The 17,864-nt window shown below is 55.0% G+C and overlaps 1 protein-coding gene across 2 annotated transcripts; it reads left to right on the top strand.

Annotated features, from left to right (window-relative positions):
- The first annotated feature begins 19 nt into the window (after positions 1-19).
- On the top strand, positions 20-16,614 carry bcl2b (BCL2 apoptosis regulator b). 2 transcript variants are annotated; one of them, XR_008954127.1, is made up of 3 exons: positions 20-1,360; positions 14,717-15,655; positions 15,694-16,614. XR_008954127.1 is itself a non-coding variant. In XM_057057757.1 (2 exons), the coding sequence occupies exons 1-2, from the start codon at positions 806-808 to the stop codon at positions 14,852-14,854; spliced, it is 693 nt and encodes a 230-aa protein (XP_056913737.1). In that variant the 5' UTR covers positions 20-805; the 3' UTR covers positions 14,855-16,614. The 2 variants fall into 2 exon arrangements, 1 of the variants encoding a protein (XP_056913737.1); XM_057057757.1 differs by having other exon boundaries at positions 14,717-16,614.
- The last annotated feature ends 1,250 nt before the right edge of the window (positions 16,615-17,864 follow it).

A 17,864-nucleotide genomic window follows, 5' to 3' on the forward strand; every position in this document is an offset into this window, starting at 1 on the left:
TTTTCCGGAGGTTTGATCTTCAACCACAAGGGGGTGGCTCAACCACATCAAAGAACGGGATGTGCCCGTCTTCCCCTGCTGGAAACGGGCTCTTTTCCCCCACATTCTGCCGAACTTTCCCGGTCCGTCGCCTCCCCTCGACGGTTCGGTCCCAGCCACGAGCCCAGACGCCCGGCTCGGTCGCAGCGCGGTGACGGCCTGCCTGCGGGTCCCTGAGCTTCGCCACAGGAATTACTTTGTAAAGTTGACGTCAGAAACTACCTCACCAACAGTGCGTGGCCAACTGCGGGGGAGCGCCGAGCTGCGGGAGGAACCTCGGAGACGGGCGCTCGGTCCGACCTCGTCTGGCTCACGGTCGTGCGCTTCGCCTCGCGTAAACGCCGCGGAAACAGTTGACGGCCCGTCCAGGCGCGTCCAACTTTGGCCTTCATTCATGGTTTTTTTTTTCCGCATCGCCTCCGCGTCTGGCTGATGTGCGCAGGCAGATCGCCACTACTCCAGCCTCTTCCGCATACTGGATTTCTACGCAAAGAGAAGGTTGCCCTCCTCAAACCCGGGATTTGAAGAGCGATATCGGCACGGAATCAAATGTTTGGGGACTTTTGAGACGTTCTTCCGCACGGGGCGTCTTCATCTCCTGAGGCATTCGCCTCCTGTGTGGGATTAACGCTGACTTTAATTTCCCAACATTACCGAGTTTTGGCGACGCGCCTGCTGTGCGTTACAGCGCGGTCGGTCGATGACGATGTGGATCATTTAGGGGACGCGTTCCATACGTTTATATAAAGTGCCAAATCAAGTCGGGATGGAGAGGGAGTGCAATCGCGACATTGTGGAAAACTATATCTGCCATAAACTGTCCAAGCGCGGCTTCGTGTGGAGCTTTGAGGATGTCCAGGACGAAAACGCAGCAAATAACGGCTCGGTTGTTGCCCCCGCACCGACTTTGGTCCGCCGGTGTCACGAGGCCGGCACCGGGCCCGACCGCGACCGCGGGAGCATCTCCCACCCCTGCAAACAGCCCCCCGCGTCCGACCAGCACGCCGCCATCCACAGGGTCCTGCGCGAGGCTGGGGACGAACTTGAGAGGTTGTACCAGCCGGACTTCACGGAGATGTCGCGCCAGCTCTATCTCAGCTCCACCACGGCGCAGAGGAGGTTCGCGGAGGTGATAGACGAACTGTTTCGGGACGGGGTGAACTGGGGCCGGATTATCGCTTTCTTCGAGTTCGGAGGCGCGGTGTGCGCGGAGTGCGCGGCCAAGGAGGAGATGAGCCCGCAGGTGGACAACATCGCGGAGTGGATGACGGAATATTTAAATGGGTCCCTGAACAGCTGGATACAAGATAACGGGGGATGGGTAGGTGTGATTCAGTGTCGCCGCAGATGTGTGCTCCGAGGACGCGCGCGCGAGTCCTCCTTTCAGGAGCTTTTACTGTGCCATTTTTCTCACACTCATCTCGAATCCGAACAGGCGAATCAGACTAAAAGAGTGTCCAAACTCAGACGAGCCTCCATCGAACCCGATCTCTGCTTGCGCCCATTACGCGCGACGCAGCGAGCGCTCGAGATGGCAGCGCCGAGTCTCGCTCCGATTGGCCCTCGTGGCTGGCCGTCAAACTCGTCCGACCAATCCCGTCGCGTCCGGGGGCACACCCCCCTACGCTGAGGGCCAGTGGCCACGCAGCTGTCACCGAGAGGAGGGCGAGTTTGAAAAGGTGATCAGAGCGGACCAAATCAACTTAATGCGAAAGAAAAAGGCTTCTTGTTCTAAAACATCGGCGCCATGTTTGTGTCGCGATGCAGATGATCCAGACACATGTCGGTGAAGCCAGGAGTTCATGTCAGGCTGAGGCCTCGGGTGGTTGGTCAGAGATCAGGGTTGTTCTCTGCACACGTGACTGACACGCAAACTTAAGGCCTTAATACGGAGGCACGACTGCACCCATTCCTGCAGACACGGAGTTAAAAGCAGCACTATTACATATGAACCCTCTTCTGCCCCCTCTGAGTCTATTAAGCCAAGCTGCCATAAATTAGCCTCTAATTAGCAGAGGTGCGCTTAATGAGAAGCTAACGTTTTTGTTGCTGGGTTATCTTTGCCAGAGGCGATCGGGATCAGGGTAACGTGCGTTGCCGTGGTCATCAATGATTCATATGTGAACATTTCATCTCAAAGGGAAGGACCGTTTAACATTCCCCTTGAGTCCGCCTTGCCCCCTGGAGGTGGCAGGTTGTGGCACATATCAAAGGCGGGGGTGGGGGGGGGCAGGCCTCCAGGAACACAGAATGCTAATCTGCACCTACGGTGCTAATAACTGTGTGCACACGGGAGGCTGGAGCCTCGTGCCTCGGAGCTGGCGGGGCCGGTGGGGCTGGGGGGGCCCGTGGAGCCGCCTGCCCACTCTGCAATAATGTAGGTCATCCTAGTCTGTGTTTTCCAGCTGGGAGGAGACGAGTGCGTCCCGACTGCTCTGCACCCACTTCAGAGCCAGAGAGGGAGGCAGCGTGCCTTTTAATCCCGAGGATTATTCTGGATTATTTAGAGGCATATGTTTCCATTTTGGGTTGTTACGACCCAAACGGTCCCACGCGAGCAGGAGGAGCAAACACCTCCGACGCAGGTGTAACCGCCGCCGGCGTGTTTATTTGTGTGCCCTTCAGGTGGGGGATTTCCAGACGTGTGTGTTGGTGTTTCAGTTGAGCTGACATTTAATAACCGACGCCGCAGACGGAGCTTTGCCTCTGCCCCCGGCTGCAGGCGCCAGTTCCATCCTCTCCGGTTACTGACGCCACGATTATGACATGTGGAGAAGGGGCTTCAGACCATCCTGCGTATCGACTCTGCCTCGCCGCACGTGCACGACGAGGAACTGTCTGTTTGAATAAAGGTGTTGTGAAGCGGGGGGGGGCTCTCGTGGGCTGTGATGGTCCCGGCCCGCTCAGGCTCAGGCTCAGGCTCAGGCTCAGGCTGGCTCCAGTCCTCCGTCACGTGGGGACGCGCGAGCGTGCAGCAGGCAGATGAGATGCAAAGCGAAGGGAAGTGGAGTCACCTGCTCTCTGTGTCAGCACGGTGCCAGAGGTCACGACCGGAGGCGTCGCTCCCGTTTTCCCAGATTAACACGGGAATTGGGAGACGCTCCGTTAGCTGCACGCCAGCACTTTCTGACCCGGAACTCCTCTGACGGACGCAGGCGTTGATTGTGTTTACTGCTTCCATCACCCGACGAGGGCGAATAAACACGGCCTCACGTGCACATTCGGGCTTGAGCAAGTGTTTTGTTGCTTCCCTGTCCATCGTGGGCTCAGGGTGTTTCCGCCACCTTTAAAACAAACATGGGAGCTAATCAAGCTATCTGACATTTGGCCGTGCCAGGGTGGCGTTTCTATCAGCTGCCCTCTGCTTCCTGTTGCTTTTGAGACCAGTTCGGGCCAAATTAGGAGTGCCCGCTAATCTTTGTTGAGTCTAGGCATCAGCGGTGAGTCAAATACACTTTTAGTTTAACTAAACCTTCCTTTTGGAAATAACAAACCGGTTACTGTATCTGCAAAAAGCCCCGACCGTGGGCGAAGCGGCTTCCGCTCGGCAGCGCCTCCTGCCCACGCCGGGGATGTAAACCCGTGTCCTTTCATTGTCTCCGACACGCCGCTTTCTCCACCTGTGTGAGTTCGGGCTTTGTGGGGGCAGAAATTGCAGCTGCGATTGCGTCGAGGTGGCAGCGTGGCGCACCGTTGTTTATCCGCTCGCCCCCGCGGCGAATACCGCAGGCGGTGGCCGACGTCCGAAAATACGCGCTTGACCTCAGACTGGCGGGGGGGCGTCGTGAAAAATAGAGAAAAACAGCAGTTTCGCAACTTTGGAACGGACACCCAGAAGGTATTTAAAGGTGATGCTTCTCAGAAATGGCCCCCTTGATTATTTAGTCGGCACTATTGACGATCGATTGCCCGATCGGTGCAACCCTACACCTCTGTGTTTGTTGGATGACGTTCCAGGGAGCGCCCGCATCATTCGTCAAATATTTCTGGTTGATTCCAAATCCCAAGGTGCTTCTGGAGGCCTTGGCTGTGCTCTGGGTTTGCTGCGTTTAGCGGGAGATCTTCAGCACCTGAAGCCCGGCAGTGATGGGGAACACACCTGTTCCAGATCAGCGCTATCAGCATGCTAGCGTGTACTCGTTAGCTGCTAGCATGTAGATGTGGCACTTCTCATAGAAGCTCAAATGAAAACCTTTGCATTAACAGCTGGTTAAATGTGTTTTCGTCTGCATGTTACGTGCTTGTGTTGTGCTGAGGAACAATGTAAAGCAGCCTGGGTGGGGCCATCCTGTGGGGGAGTCCCTGTTAGGCTGCAGGATGGTTGGGTGGGTTGACGGGATCGGGAATGACAGGGAAGTCATTAATCTCCATATCGGTGACGTCTCGGCGGCACAAAGGAGGGAATGACTGAACCCCCGACTCACTCCTGCATTACTTGGGTCCAATTTGTGTCTTGCTAGCGCCACCGATTCGGGAAGTCTCTGGGACTTTTGCTTTTGAACTGTTCTCATAACAAAACTGACGGCAGTGAAACGGAAAGTAAAGCGGAGAATTCCACATTTTATCGAGCCGTGAGTCACCGACCATCAGCCTGAAACGCCTCCCTTCCACACGTTGATGAGGCTCGCCACACTCCTGCTCCATTTCCAGTAAACAGTTTGATTAAAAGAAGTTTTTGCTGATGTGATTCCTCAGTTTGGAATCTGCTGCACCACAAAAGAGCTCAGTGTGGCCAGTGAAGCCCCCCCCACATGCTGTAGGCCCCCCCCACATGCTGTAGCCCTTATGCTGCTCGGGCCTCCAACGCTCGCCATCTGCCACCGTACAACATACAGCTGTAGCCTGAGCAACATTCCCTGGACCTGGAGCGTCCACCACATTCTTTCCTTCCTGCATGTGGAATTGCTCCAATATCCCCCCCCCCCCCCCCCCCCAGTGAAGGTGGTGCAGATGAAAAGACCATGAAGCTTCTGGGGTCAGTTTCTGGCCGTGCGGGACGACACATGTGGAAAACATCTGCCTGTGCCCCGCCGCCGTGCGCTGCCAGCTCACGTGCACCGTGTTCTGGTTGTGTGAGGAGACCGGAACAGCTTTGAATCCCAACTGCAGAGACTCAAGCTTCAGGAAAACTTGAACCTCGAAAGGACCCAAAAACCCCAGTGCCACAGCGCAGGTTAAGAAAATAAGCACCTGGCGCCGGGCGCCGCTCCCAGGTGGGTTTAAATAGAGGAGGTGATTGCAAATGAGCCGCAGGTGAGCCACACCGCCGGCCAATCACAGACAGCCTCCATCCCCAGGCGCTGCATGGAGGGGCCAAACCCAAACCCACGGAGAGGCCCGGCCCAACAGAGGAGCTTTACCAGCACGTTTAGCTTCAGCGGCGCCACCAAACAGCACAGAAAATGTGGTCAGCTCTGGAAATGTGAAGGTCTCTGACAGCAGAGGCCCCAGAAACCCCCCCCCCCCTCACAAAGGACTGTTATCGTGCTGGGCCCTGGAATGCCGGGCCAGGCGTCCAGCTGGATCGCTGTTCCCAAACATTCTGCACATACTGATGTGCACGCTTGGGTGCAGCTGGAGAGACGAGGATGATTAGCTCACGGCGCCGTTCCTACGGCCCCGCCGGGCCCCCGGGGACCCTCCACCTTGTCCGGTGTGCTGATCCCCGGCCTTCCCGGAGGCATGTGGAGAGGAAAGAACATTGAGTAAATAATGGCGACAGCATGGGTGTTGCTTTCCTGAGCCGCCAGCGAGGGGTGTGGGTGATTCTGTTCCTGGACCATCCAGTCAGCTGAGCAGGCTTGGTTCCGGAACTGCCGCGGGCTGTTTGCATGCTGACGTGTCTGCGGTTTTTATTTGTTTATTCAGTCTTCCAGGCCTCTGAAAACAGCCGCGCCGTTGTTTCTTGAGTCACTCCGACAGGCTGTTTCCCTGCTCTGAGGAGCTGGAATGGAACAGTAGACGGGAACGCCGGGTCCAAACGCATCCCCTTAAATTAGAACCCCGATGCTGCGGACCTGGCTCAGTGTCAGGTAACGTCCCGATTACTGAAAGATGCAGGGACACGTGAGAGGCCTCTAAATATAGACGGGTCCACCGTTGTCACGTTGCACACGGCGCCGACCCTGAAGGCGGATAATCTACGTGGAAAACTCTCCTTTCAGAAAAGACTCATGAAAAGAGAATTTCACCTTTTCTGTCAGAGGGGGAGAGGGAGGACGAGGGGCCCGCGGAGACACCGGTTGACTTTGCCGTCGGCGCGTCTTTACAAGCGCGACAGATCGATATGGGGCAAGGTTAAACGGCTCCTCCCGCTGTCTGGCTGCGAAGGATATTTTGGGGTGCAAAACTCCCAAAAGGGGTTTAAAAGATTTAATATTTCCAGCTAATTTCCTGAGCCACAAAAGCCCCAACTGCAGTCAAATGACGTTAGCGCACGATCAGCGCTAGCAAACGTTGAAGCCTCAAACAGCTTGTATTTAAATGGGTTTATTAATTTGAGTGTCTCCCCATCCCAAACCCACATAGAACCCCCCCCCCCCTCCAGGGATGGGGCTTTCCCATCTGCCCCACCTGAGGGTCGGTCCAGCGATTAAGATCTACGATATATTTACACACACGCAAGCGAGCAAACACAAAAGCGGATGTACTGGTGCAAATCAGTATTTGCTGTTCACAAAATGGCTGTGCACACACACGCGCGCGCACACGCGCACACACACACACACCACACACACACACACAGAGTGGCACATCAGCATGAAGCGGATGTGGTGGTGTGAATCAATAATGCTGTGTTGTCACAGGGTGACATGTGAGCCGAGGCAGGGAGCAGATGGCCCCGGGGTGCGTAGCTTCCTGTTAGCTGTGCCATTTAGCCTTAAAACACACACACACACACACACACACACACACACACAACACACACACACACCACACACACACACACCACACACACACACACACACCAGTTCCGGTGGGATTTCCCAGTCGCAGCCACAGCACTGGCCATTAACCAGCGGCCGTCTGTCACTGACTCTGAGAGGTTGAGTGTCCTCAGGTCCAGCAGACGGGTCCAGCAGACGGGTCCAGGTCCACCATAAAGGTCTGGGAACAAACGGGAAACCGGATCCATTCCAGGGGACGCCGGGTGAGGTCAGCCATCGCTCGGATATCACTTTGATATCCTGTTTGGCATCGATTGAGCGTTTCCGATGGGATGCTCTGGTATCTGCGGGCAGAGACTCAGTTAACACTCAAACCCCACCCTGGCACGGGCACGTGCACGTGCACGTGAAGGTGGTTTATTAAGATTCACCGTGCAGGGGTCTGATCTCGCCACGTTCCCGACGCGCCCGTCACGTCTGGGAGATGAAAGCTGTCTCGAGGCTGCGTTCCAGGCTTCTGTTGCTCCGGGAACCTCCTGAGTTCTGGAGGTCCACCAGGAGCATCGTGGCTCTAATTGGCTGTTGGTCTGTCTTTAACATGATGGCGGGGACTTCAAAGCAGAATCTGACAGGGATTCTTTTTGTTGCTTCCTGTTTTGGTGTGTTCTAAAGACGTCAATGATGCAGCCCGAGTTCCGTCAGTCATTGTTCCGACACTCGTCATTCCGACACTCGTCATTCCGACACTCGTCATTCCGCTTTATAGAGCCAGTTAAAGCTGTCTAGACGACTCCGGTTGGAAGAACCAACCACTACAAGTTTAATTAACTCGACCTATAAAGTTTCATTTGTCTTTGACAATCAGTGTGTGTGTGTGTGTGTGTGTGTGTGTGTGTGTGGGGGGGGGGGGGGGGGGGTTACATTATTTAATGTTTAATTCAGCCAAAAACCATCTCCGATTCTGACTTTTTCATGTAAACTCATTTTCTGATACCACCCAATCCCGGCCCTCGTATCTCCTGACCTTCACTGGCATTAAATTTCCTGCCGTTCCTTCCAGGAGGGAGTGGGAGGTGGAACGGCCCCCGCTTTGATCAGGGGGTGAAGCTAAAAGAGCTCAGAAGGTGCGCAGAGTCAGAAATGGCCACTATTCTCTCACGCCAGGCCCGAGACCACCGGGATAATTCCTGGAAAATCACGTGGATGGAAAAGAGCTCCAGCCGCCGGAGCCGCCAGACCAGAGAGGCGGAACGTTTTCAGATGTTAGCGACGCGGCGCAGCGGTGGATTAGCTCACTCCCCGGAAATTTCTGGAGCAAAGTTGCTTGTTGGAGTCATCTGACCTGACAATCATCTGAGCCTCAGCTGATCTATCTGCTGACTGAAAGCAGCAGGAACGTTTTAGTCAAAACACCCACGTGGGCGTCACACAGCAGAAGCTGCCCTCGGATCAGAGCCCGGCACCCCAGCAGCACTAATAACGCTAATAATGTCGCTCTGGAGGCGTTATTAGCGTTCTGTCAGGCAGAGAATGCGGAACTGATCGTTTCCTCGTAGCTTCTGACCACATGTAGCTCGTGTCACATGTAAATGCTGCGTGATGTCATAAAGGAGTGGAGCAGAGCAGAGCAAGTAGAGCAGAGCAGAGCAGAGCAAGCAGAGCAGAGCAGAGCAAGCAGAGCAGAGCAGAGCAAGCAGAGCAGAGCAGAGCAGAAGAGCAGAGCAGAGCAGAGCAGAGCAAGAAGAGCAGAGCAGAGCAGAGCAGAGCAGAGCAAGCAGAGCAAGCAGAGCAGAGCAGAGCAAGCGAGCAAGCAGAGCAGAGCAGAGCAGAGCAAGCAGCAGAGCAGAGCGAGCAGAGCAGAGCAGAGAGAGCAGAGCAGAGCAGAGCAGAGCAAGCAGAGCGGAGCAAGCAGAGCGGAGCAAGCAGAGCAAGCAGAGCGGAGCGGAGCGGAGCGGAGCAAGCAGAGCAAGCAGAGCAGAGAGAGCAGAGCAGAGCAGAGCAGAGCAGAGCAGAGCAGAGCAGAGCAAGCAGAGCAAGCAAGCAGAGCAGAGCAGGCAGAGCAGAGCAAGCAGAGCGAGCAGAGCAGAGCAGAGCAGAGCAGAGCAGAGCAGAGCAAGCAGAGCAGAGCAAGCAGAGCAGAGCAGAGCAGAGCAGAGCAAGCAGAGCAGAGCAGAGCAAGCAAGCAGAGCAGAGCAGAGCAGAGCAAGCAGAGCAGAGCAGAGCAGAGCAGAGCAGAGCAGAGCAAGCAGAGCAAGCAGAGCAGAGCAGAGCAGCAGAGCAGAGCAGAGCAAGCAGCAAGCAGAGCAGAGCAGAGCAGAGCAGAGCAAGCAGAGCAGAGCAAGCAGAGCAGAGCAGAGCAGAGCAAGCAGAGCAGAGCAGAGCAAGCAGAGCAGAGCAGAGCAGAGCAAGCAGAGCAGAGCAGAGCAGAGCAGAGCAGAGCAGAGCAAGCAGAGCAGAGCAGAGCAGAGCAGAGCAGAGCAAGCAGAGCAGAGCAGAGCAGAGCAGAGCAGAGGCCCGTCTCCGGGCTGGTTCCATCCCATCCTGGGCCTCTGGAACACAGGGCAGTTGTTTGTTTGGCCACTTCAATGCATTCCTCTCATTCTTCTCTCTGATCCTTCCAACATTCCCAGAGAAGAGGGGACGGAGGGCAGTCAGAACCCGGGTTGTTTTCAGTACACACAGCGAGATGGAGGCTGTTCCATTGCGTAGCGCTATTCCCTCCTCCCCCCACTTTAGGATGACATCATCCGTGGGACGGAGAAGTTTTGTGTTTCCTTCATCCTGCCAGAGCAGCGTCGTGTTTTGCTGTTGCTAAGACGCAACAGAGACTTTGAATCGGCTCAGAGTTTCCTCTGGTCGCTTCCTCCTGCTAAAGTTCCCTCATCGACCCAGTTTGGGAGCGAGCTCTGCTCCCAGGAACGAGCGCCGACCCCGGCCTTTCCTTTGACCTGCCTACACCCCTGCACCCCGGCGCTGCGGCCCGATCACGTGCGCGCCGCTGTTGCCACAACTGAGAGCACTTTCTGGAGCCTCGCTCTTCCCTTTGATGTTCCGCTCATTCCTCCTGCGTGATTGATTCACCTGGAGGACGGAAGCGGCCCTCCTGCTGCTGTTTCCATGCTCTGGGAGCCGAGATTTAGGAGTCTGCTAATGTTTCCAAACAAACAGAAAGCTCTTAGTTACAGCGTCCAGCCAACCGTGGCCTTCCGAGGCGGCGGCCTCCTCCCTTTCTCCGTGGTGTTGGTATGACTGCATGTTTGGCTTGTCGCTACGCTCCCCCCAGCTACCCACACAGAGGCTGTGATTTCGCGTTACCACAGAGAAGCTATAGTCTCAAACCAGACGGTGATGTCATCCCACAGCAGCTGACACAGGAAGTGACTTAACTTGGCCCGATCTGTCAGCTCTTTTACAGAGACAGACGCTCCTTCTGTTAAAAACACTTCAGGCCGCAGTCACGGAACAAACAACACAGCAACTTTTGGCTCCGACAGGATCCAGGAGGGTCAGCGAGCGCATTCAAACGCTGCAGGAGCTCCCGCACGTCTTTTCCTGTCAACCATAATCCCCTTTTTTGGCTCAGACGGCCGTCTATTTTCAGCTCCAGCGCCTTTGACACGGAGCTTGTGTGGTCTCAAGGTCTTGGGAGGTCACTCGTCGCCACTTCCAGGGCCTGCAGCAGCCCGCTACCCTGTGACAGGAAGTGAGCGCCTCCCGTGGGCTCCGCTTGTTTCAGGAGAAGCAACAGGCCACTGGAGAATCTTCAGGTTCCCACGGTCTACGGCAGGAATCTCTATCTGCGCCAATCAGGGGCACGACCTCACCTACGGAGGCACAAAGCTTTATTTAAAGCTGAAAGAGCCGTTTGGAATGTCTAATCATTAACGTAAACCTGGTGACTCACCAGCGTGGTGTTTTTCCCTCCCACCTCTGCGTGCTTGCGGTACCACAGACGGAGCTCGTGGTTCAGAACTCGGCTGTTTATCCGCATTCCTGAGGGCGGAACGAGAGCAAAACAAGCCAAGAGTTTAGCTCGATGGCGGCAGATAAGGCGCCGCATTGATGAGGCTCTCACAGGCCAGCAGGGCTCACGTAGCCGCAGGCGCGTCACAGCCGCGCACGAGGCCATGAGACACCCGGCCGGAGACATCCTGTCTTCGCTGGAAAGCCACTCAAGGCTGCTTTAATGCTCTCCAAACACATCAGCCCCCACTAGTGACTCAGCCCCCCCCCCCCGCTCCTCCTCCTCTCACGTCACCACGGACCATTTAACCGGCCGGAGCGGCGGCGGCAGCGACCGGGCTCCTTCCATGACGCCGAGCGTGCAGGAAGGTGGGTATTTATAGCAGCACAGCTACGCTGCTTTTGTCCATTCGGGGTGTTGTCACGTGGGGGGGGCGATGGGCCCGGCTCTTCCATCCTTCAGAGGAGCCAGGCAGACTTCCTGTCTCCGTGATATGTGTTTAAGGAAGCTACTCCCAAGGTTGTTGGATTCATTTACGGAGGCTGAAATAGCTTTCAAGGTCGGGGGGGGGGTGAGCTGTGGGGGCTGCCTGGTGTAGTTACTGTTGTCCTGAAGCCTCGTGCACGCGCAGATGTGGCTGAATGATGCAGCGTCCCGGAGACGTGCGCAGGCACCTGCAGGGTCACCTGTGTTTGGCTGACGCTAGCTCGGCGCTAGGAGCTGGAGCGACGCTCCGGCAAGGACACGTCAAGGTGAAACCGTCGGATCGGGAGAAGCAACGGCCGTCGATCATCCCTAACGAGGCCAAAGACGCTTGTGTTGAGTTACGGCGCCCGTTCCTGCGGCGCCTGGCACAATGGAGCGTGGGGACAATCAAAGAGGCGGAGCCTCGCGAGGGGCGCGGGCGGCGATCACGTCTCATGTTCCAGTGGAAGCGGCTGTTTTGAATATTTATGAGCCTTCAGCGTCCGGTTGACTTCCAGGAAAGAGGCTGAAACAGGAATAAATGATCTTCTATTGTTTTAGTCAAACAATGGTCTGATTTGTCAATAAGAAACAGGAAAAAGACATTTTGGAGCTGAATCAATTCCGGTTTGTGGTCTCATTAATAGTCAATTTATCTGGATGGGAGTTTTGGGTTGAGGGTGCTCCGCAGGCACCAGCGTTTGTGCATTTAATGGCTACATTTTTCCATATTTGTGGAGCCGGGTTGACACCGGCGGGCGGGGAGGGGGCTCTTTCAGGCGATTGCATTATTGTCCCGGTGCAGGAGAGGACGCGGCGCCGTCAGCTCGCTGCTGACACGGGCGGATTCAGCAGGTAACGAGCGCCTCAGTCATCACATTGTTGGCGGGCGAGTCGGCGGACGACTCCCCAGAGGCGTCAGAGGACCCGACCTTGTCGCCAGATGAGACCTGCGTCCCGTCTCTGTTTTCTGGGTACGGAGCCGAGAGCTTGGTGCTTCCCCAGCAGTTTTCCCAGGAAGCTTGTTTACTCCCCTCTGGACAGGAAAGAGGAGTTCTGTTTGACTTTAATTAGCTGCTACGAAAAGTGCAAGAAGCTCATTAGAGAATCAAAGCGGGGCAGAAGCGTTGGGGGGGGGGGTGTAAACATTAATGTATAGCATGTTACGGTGGGGATGCTTTGGAAATAAGGAGAGCAGAGGGAGAGGCTCAGCTCGGAGGGGAATTTAGCAGCCAAACCACAAACAGGCGCTTTAATTACAAGGTGACCTTTAACCCACATCCCTTTCTCCTGCTTCAGCCCGCCCACAGAAATGTCCCAAAAACAGTCCCGACCACATAATCGTCCTTCTGTCTTGGGCTTGAACCGGAGCGGCCCAGCTCACGGAACGGAGGAAAGCCAGAGGAAGACGCTGGGGCTAAATATTTGGCATTTCCTGCCCCCATTAGGACGGCGGGAAAAGCCCAGCGGTCCCAAACGGGAGCGGGAGGTTTGTGGATGGAATCTCATCCTGCTGGTGGGAAAAGCAAACTGTGCACGAGCTCCCTGCAGGGGTAACCATGACAGCCCGGGCCGCTCCCTCCTCTAATGTGAGGGACCAAACAAGCGGAGAAGAATAGGAAGTGTGTAAACCTGTCTGCCAGGTATCCCCCCCCCCCCTCGGATTCCTGCTTCCTGCAGCAGCTGTGACCTTCAAAGACAAAAACCCCGGAGTCGGGCCGAGCTGGGAGTCGTTCCCCAGCTGCTGCCTGGGTTGCCAGATGCTGGGTTCAGGATTTGGGAGTCTTTTGTTGGCGACAACCTTCCGCGTCCGTCCTTCACGTCCCAGAAAGGTTCCGACTTAAGGAAATAAGAAGGTGGATCACTGGAAGTGGCTCAGGTTTGTTTTGCAGGCTGCTGTTTGCTAACATGTGGGTGAAAAAGTTCCAGGAGCTCAAATCCAGCACGGCTGGGTCTCATGACATCCACCTGACACACACACACCACACACACACACACACACCCACACACACACTCGCTCTGTTCCTCCTGTCTGCACGTCCCAGCTTTCCCCTCCGGGTCAGTCTGGAATTATTACCATCCCTGTCCTTGTGGAATTTATCACCACTCTGGAAACCTCTCACTGTAATTGGCCCACTTTTGTCTCAGGCCTGAATAGATGATCTCCGTCGCCCGTCTGAGACACTTTTGAGGACACGCGGCATAAATTAGGGTCTTTTTCTACCCGTGCGACCTTGTGACGGTCATTCACATCAAAATTCCGGAGATGTGGCCTCGGCGGAAGTGAAAGACGGAGGCAATGGGACAATAATTCAACATTTGTGGCGCTTTAGAAGCAACAATTAAATTAATTACCACAGATTTCCCCTCCAGACAAGATGGCAAAATTAGCTGCAGCTGTACAAAGAATTTGCATGTTAGCATTGCCCTAATTAGCGTGGCGGCGCGCGGATATCGCTGCCTTCAGTCTGATGATTCTAGCCCGGCCGAGCAGCGACAGGAAGTCTTGTGCGTTCCGAATGTCGCCGGTTTAGGAGCTCTTCTGACACCAGAGGGCTTCAGCGAGGAGAAAATGCTGATCCTTCTTCCTCTGTGACGTCGTCCGGCTTCAGGAATGCTGCCGGACGGAAAGGGAGGAGGAACAGGAAATACTTTGTCTCCCCGCATCCCTTCAGAATGGATGTCTCCTTTTTATAGTCCGCTGTGCCCCTTTGTTCCAGGAGACAAAAGCCCGCTTTAAAAGAAGCAGCGGCACCGGGATCCGATTGTGTTGGTGCTAAATCAGGGGCAGATTAAACACACACCTTCCAACAGATTCAAACGGAATGATAATAGGATCCCAGGAGACCCAACGCAGGGAAGCTAGGAGGGAATTCAACCGTGGTTCACCTACCCAGTGTTCTGGGGGTCCAGATGAAGGTGTGTGAGGGACGCAGGGCGGAGCTTCGCAGCATCACTTCCTGTCCAGCTGTTCCTGCTTTCACAGTGCGTTTGAGCCCCGCTCGGAGTTCTGGTTCCATCCACACGCTGGAGCGGCCGGCGCGGCTCTCCGGCGCGGCTCTCCGGCGCGGCTCTTTTGGGGATTCCTGCGTCTGGTTTCCTGTTGCGGGCAGGTGGGGAAGCTCAGGGAGCCGATGTGTTTGGAAAACGGGCTGAATCGCACTCGTCCCCACGCACACTTCCAAGGGATTCCCACCCTGACGGGTCAAAACACCCAATTTACATGATGAAAATGCTGAAAAGTTTGTGGTCTCTGCTGGTTTCTGAGTGTTTGACAGGCATCCGAACAACGGGAATATTTGAAAACACACTCTGGAATATATATTCACCGTCTGTCTGTCTGTCCCACTCTCTCCCCCAGGATGCCTTTGTGCAGCTCTATGACAGACAGAGGGACTCGCTCTTCAGCTGCTCCTGGCCCTCCATCAAGACGGTGTTCGGCGTGGCTGCACTGGGGGCCGCCAGCCTCACCATCGGAGCGTACCTTGCACAGAAGTGAATGATCCCCTCCTCCTTCCTCCACCTCCGGCCCCCCCTTTTTCCTCCTCCTCCATCTCGTGCTTCTCCTTTCTCGCTTTTAAAGATGCTCCTGTCCCTCCGAGACAGCCCCTCAGACGTCCAGTTCTGGATGTCTTCAAAGCCCCCCCAACACACACACACACACACACAACACACACACACACACACACCTTGTCAAAACAGAGACGAGCAACCAGATGAAACAATTGAAGCAACCAGATGAACAGAGCAGAAAAGCAGCCAAGATGTAATCACACTAATCTGAATGCAGCAGAGGGGAGGGGGGAGGTGTGTGTGTGTGTGTGTGTCGGGGGGGGGGGGGGGGGGTTGTAATGCCTGCTTGTGTATTAGCTGTAGCATGAGTGTCAAGTGTTAGCATAGACGATGCATGTGTCAGATCACGTGGCTCCTCTTCGTGGTGGGGGCGTGGGGGGGGGGGGGGGGGGTGTTAATGGACAGAGGAAGTGGGCTTGCAGGCCTGCTTGTTAGAGCAAAGACCACATTTTGAGCCGCGGACTCGGGTTACCCTCCCCCCCCCCGGAGCCGACCTTCAAAGGACTTCCTGCACAGAACAGCTGCTCAGACTGTATAATGGAGCCGCCCCGGTGACCTTTGAACTCACCCCCCCCCCGGTGGTGGAGACGCTCAGATGGGAATTCCAAGGTGTTCGGAAGCTGTTCAAAGTTTGTACGATGGAAGTGACGCGGATGAAAGACACGCAGGGCAGGTAGCAGGTGCACGTGACGTGAAGGTCGAGCCCCCCCGCTGTGACTGGACCACGGTCCCCCCCCGCTGTGACTGGACCACGGTCCCCCCCAGCTGCTGCTGCAGCACCGAGGCTCCTGTTTGCGTCCAGGTGGTGGAGGATGCAGGTCTGGGAGGTGACCCAGGCTGGGCCAGAACCCTGCTGGGTCTGGGCCTGGGCCGGGCCGGCAGAACCCGAGACGTCCCCCGTCCCCCTCATCGATTCCTTCAGCCTCTTTCATCGACGTTCGTCCTGTGTTTCAGTCTAAAAGTCTTTCTTTTTTTTTCGCAGGGTTTCGTTCTTGGTTTCGGAAAAGTGGAATTTAAAATGTTTAAATTCTTTGTTGCATTAAAAAGAGACTTTGACCCCCAAAAATGCAGGTTATCGTATTTATAACACAAATATCAGAAGAGACGCCACATTTTCTCTTTATAGAGGTACCAGATTACAGGTTTATAACTGTACGTTAACAATGTTTTATGTTCTCTGGAATCACACTGTAGCTCCATTTTCCCCAGCTGCTATTTTAACAAAAACAACAAAAAAAAAAAAAAAACTGTTTAAAAAGTGAATTTCTGTGTCGTATTAACTTGGCTTGAGGCTGCTACACTGTTGATTCAATATTTACTTTCAGCTTGAAACTGCCACAGATTCACAGTATCGTTCTAGAGCTGGAAACCAAAGTTAACTCGTATTAACCTTTTATTCCGATTCCAGGAGTAGCTTCACCACCGCCGTCTGTTCACGCTTGTGTGTGAAGAGGAAACGTGTCACTACAACAGCTGATGAGCAGCCCAGCAGCACGACTGTCAGTCTAATATCGTGTGTGCGTATATGAATGTAGGCACTATGGTTGCTATGGTTACTGTTCCATGTCTATAATAACAAACCTGTAGCACTTAAAAAAGTCAACTGTGGTTTTTTCTTGTTTACTGCTATATCCACAATAAGCTAGCGGGATCATATTGTTCCGAATAAACCAGATTTCTCACCCAGCTGCTGTCCGGGTTCGTGTTGCTTCTGCAATTATGGGTCCGTGGGGGGGGGGGGGGCGTCGCAGGGCCTCCTGCTCCATCAGCACCGCACCGCACATCAAAGTTGTCCCCAAACGCTGCACTTGTCAGACTCCCTCCTCGGCTCCACACGCCGCTAAAACCCAAATGCCCCCAGGCCGGGTTTATCCCCCCTCCCCCCCCCCCCAGTTCTGATCACACTCGTCTTCAAAGGCTGCTGCTCTCTTGCTGCTTAGTGGAATTGGTGAAAAGCATGATGCAGTAAAACTAATGTTGAAAGACTTGAGTGGGGGCAAGAAAATGAGGTGTGAGTGTGTGAGTGTGTGTGTGAGTGTGTGTGAGTGTGTGTGTGTGTGTGAGTGTGTGTGTGTGTGAGTGTGTGTGTGAGTGTGTGTGTGTGTGAGTGTGAGTCCCTGAGGAGATCAGCAGCAGAGCGAAGTTCATTTGGGCTGGAGCCCCTCAATCCCGCTCTTCTCTCCCACCATGCATATAAAATGCATGACACGCAGTGAAGAGGAATTTTAAATCAAACCCTCCACTTTCAAAGGAAGGTCCAGTGTGGAAAGAAAGGGGGGGGGGGGGGCGGGCAACTTCAGCTTTAGGGCTACAAGGTGTAGAGACAGGCTCCTATCACAGGGGAGATTGGGAGATCAAAGCAGCTCGTCTGGAGGAACTCGGGTCCGGCTTCTCCCCCTCATTTGGAAGTCCATCAGATCCATCCCGGGTCAGTTTTCCAAACGTTCCCGGTGTTCAGAAAACTTTCCCCTCAAATGTCGTCATTTCCCAGAAAAAAGAGGGGGAGGGAAACATGTCTGATGGGAAACCTTCCCACGCTGATTGGAATGGAACGGGATTATATTCAGTGAGAAAGACTCAGCCCCCCCCCCTCCCAAAACACACGGAGCGGCCTGCTCCAGCTGCGCTACAGCGCCCCCCTGTGGCCGCTCCGGAGCTGCAGCCAACAGCTGCTCTCCTGGAGATCAGCGCCAAGTGTCCAGGATGAGCATCAGCTGCATCAGCCCTGAGCCCAAATGAAAACAGGCCTCTCCTCGGCGCGTGTTGGAACGTCTCCCCCCCCCCAAAAAAAAAATACCCCGAGGCAGTGAGCCGGGGGGGGGGCTGAGAGCCGGCCAGCATGCAGGATTGATGAGGGCTGCCTGTGCTGCTCCGTATTCCACGTTAATGCAAATCAAAGCAGCAGCCGAGCGTCTGGGATCTCACGGCGGATCAGC

Source organism: Takifugu flavidus, chromosome 15, assembly GCF_003711565.1.
Source record: "Takifugu flavidus isolate HTHZ2018 chromosome 15, ASM371156v2, whole genome shotgun sequence".
Taxonomy (NCBI): Eukaryota; Metazoa; Chordata; class Actinopteri; order Tetraodontiformes; family Tetraodontidae; genus Takifugu; species Takifugu flavidus.

Bases quoted from the DNA above. Each gene is read 5' to 3' on its own strand.
- bcl2b (XM_057057757.1), top strand. From the start codon at position 806: ATGGAGAGGGAGTGCAATCGCGACATTGTGGAAAACTATATCTGCCAT. The intron at 1,361-14,716 runs GTAGGTGTGATT...TCTCTCCCCCAG, and splicing joins TACAAGATAACGGGGGATGG to GATGCCTTTGTGCAGCTCTA.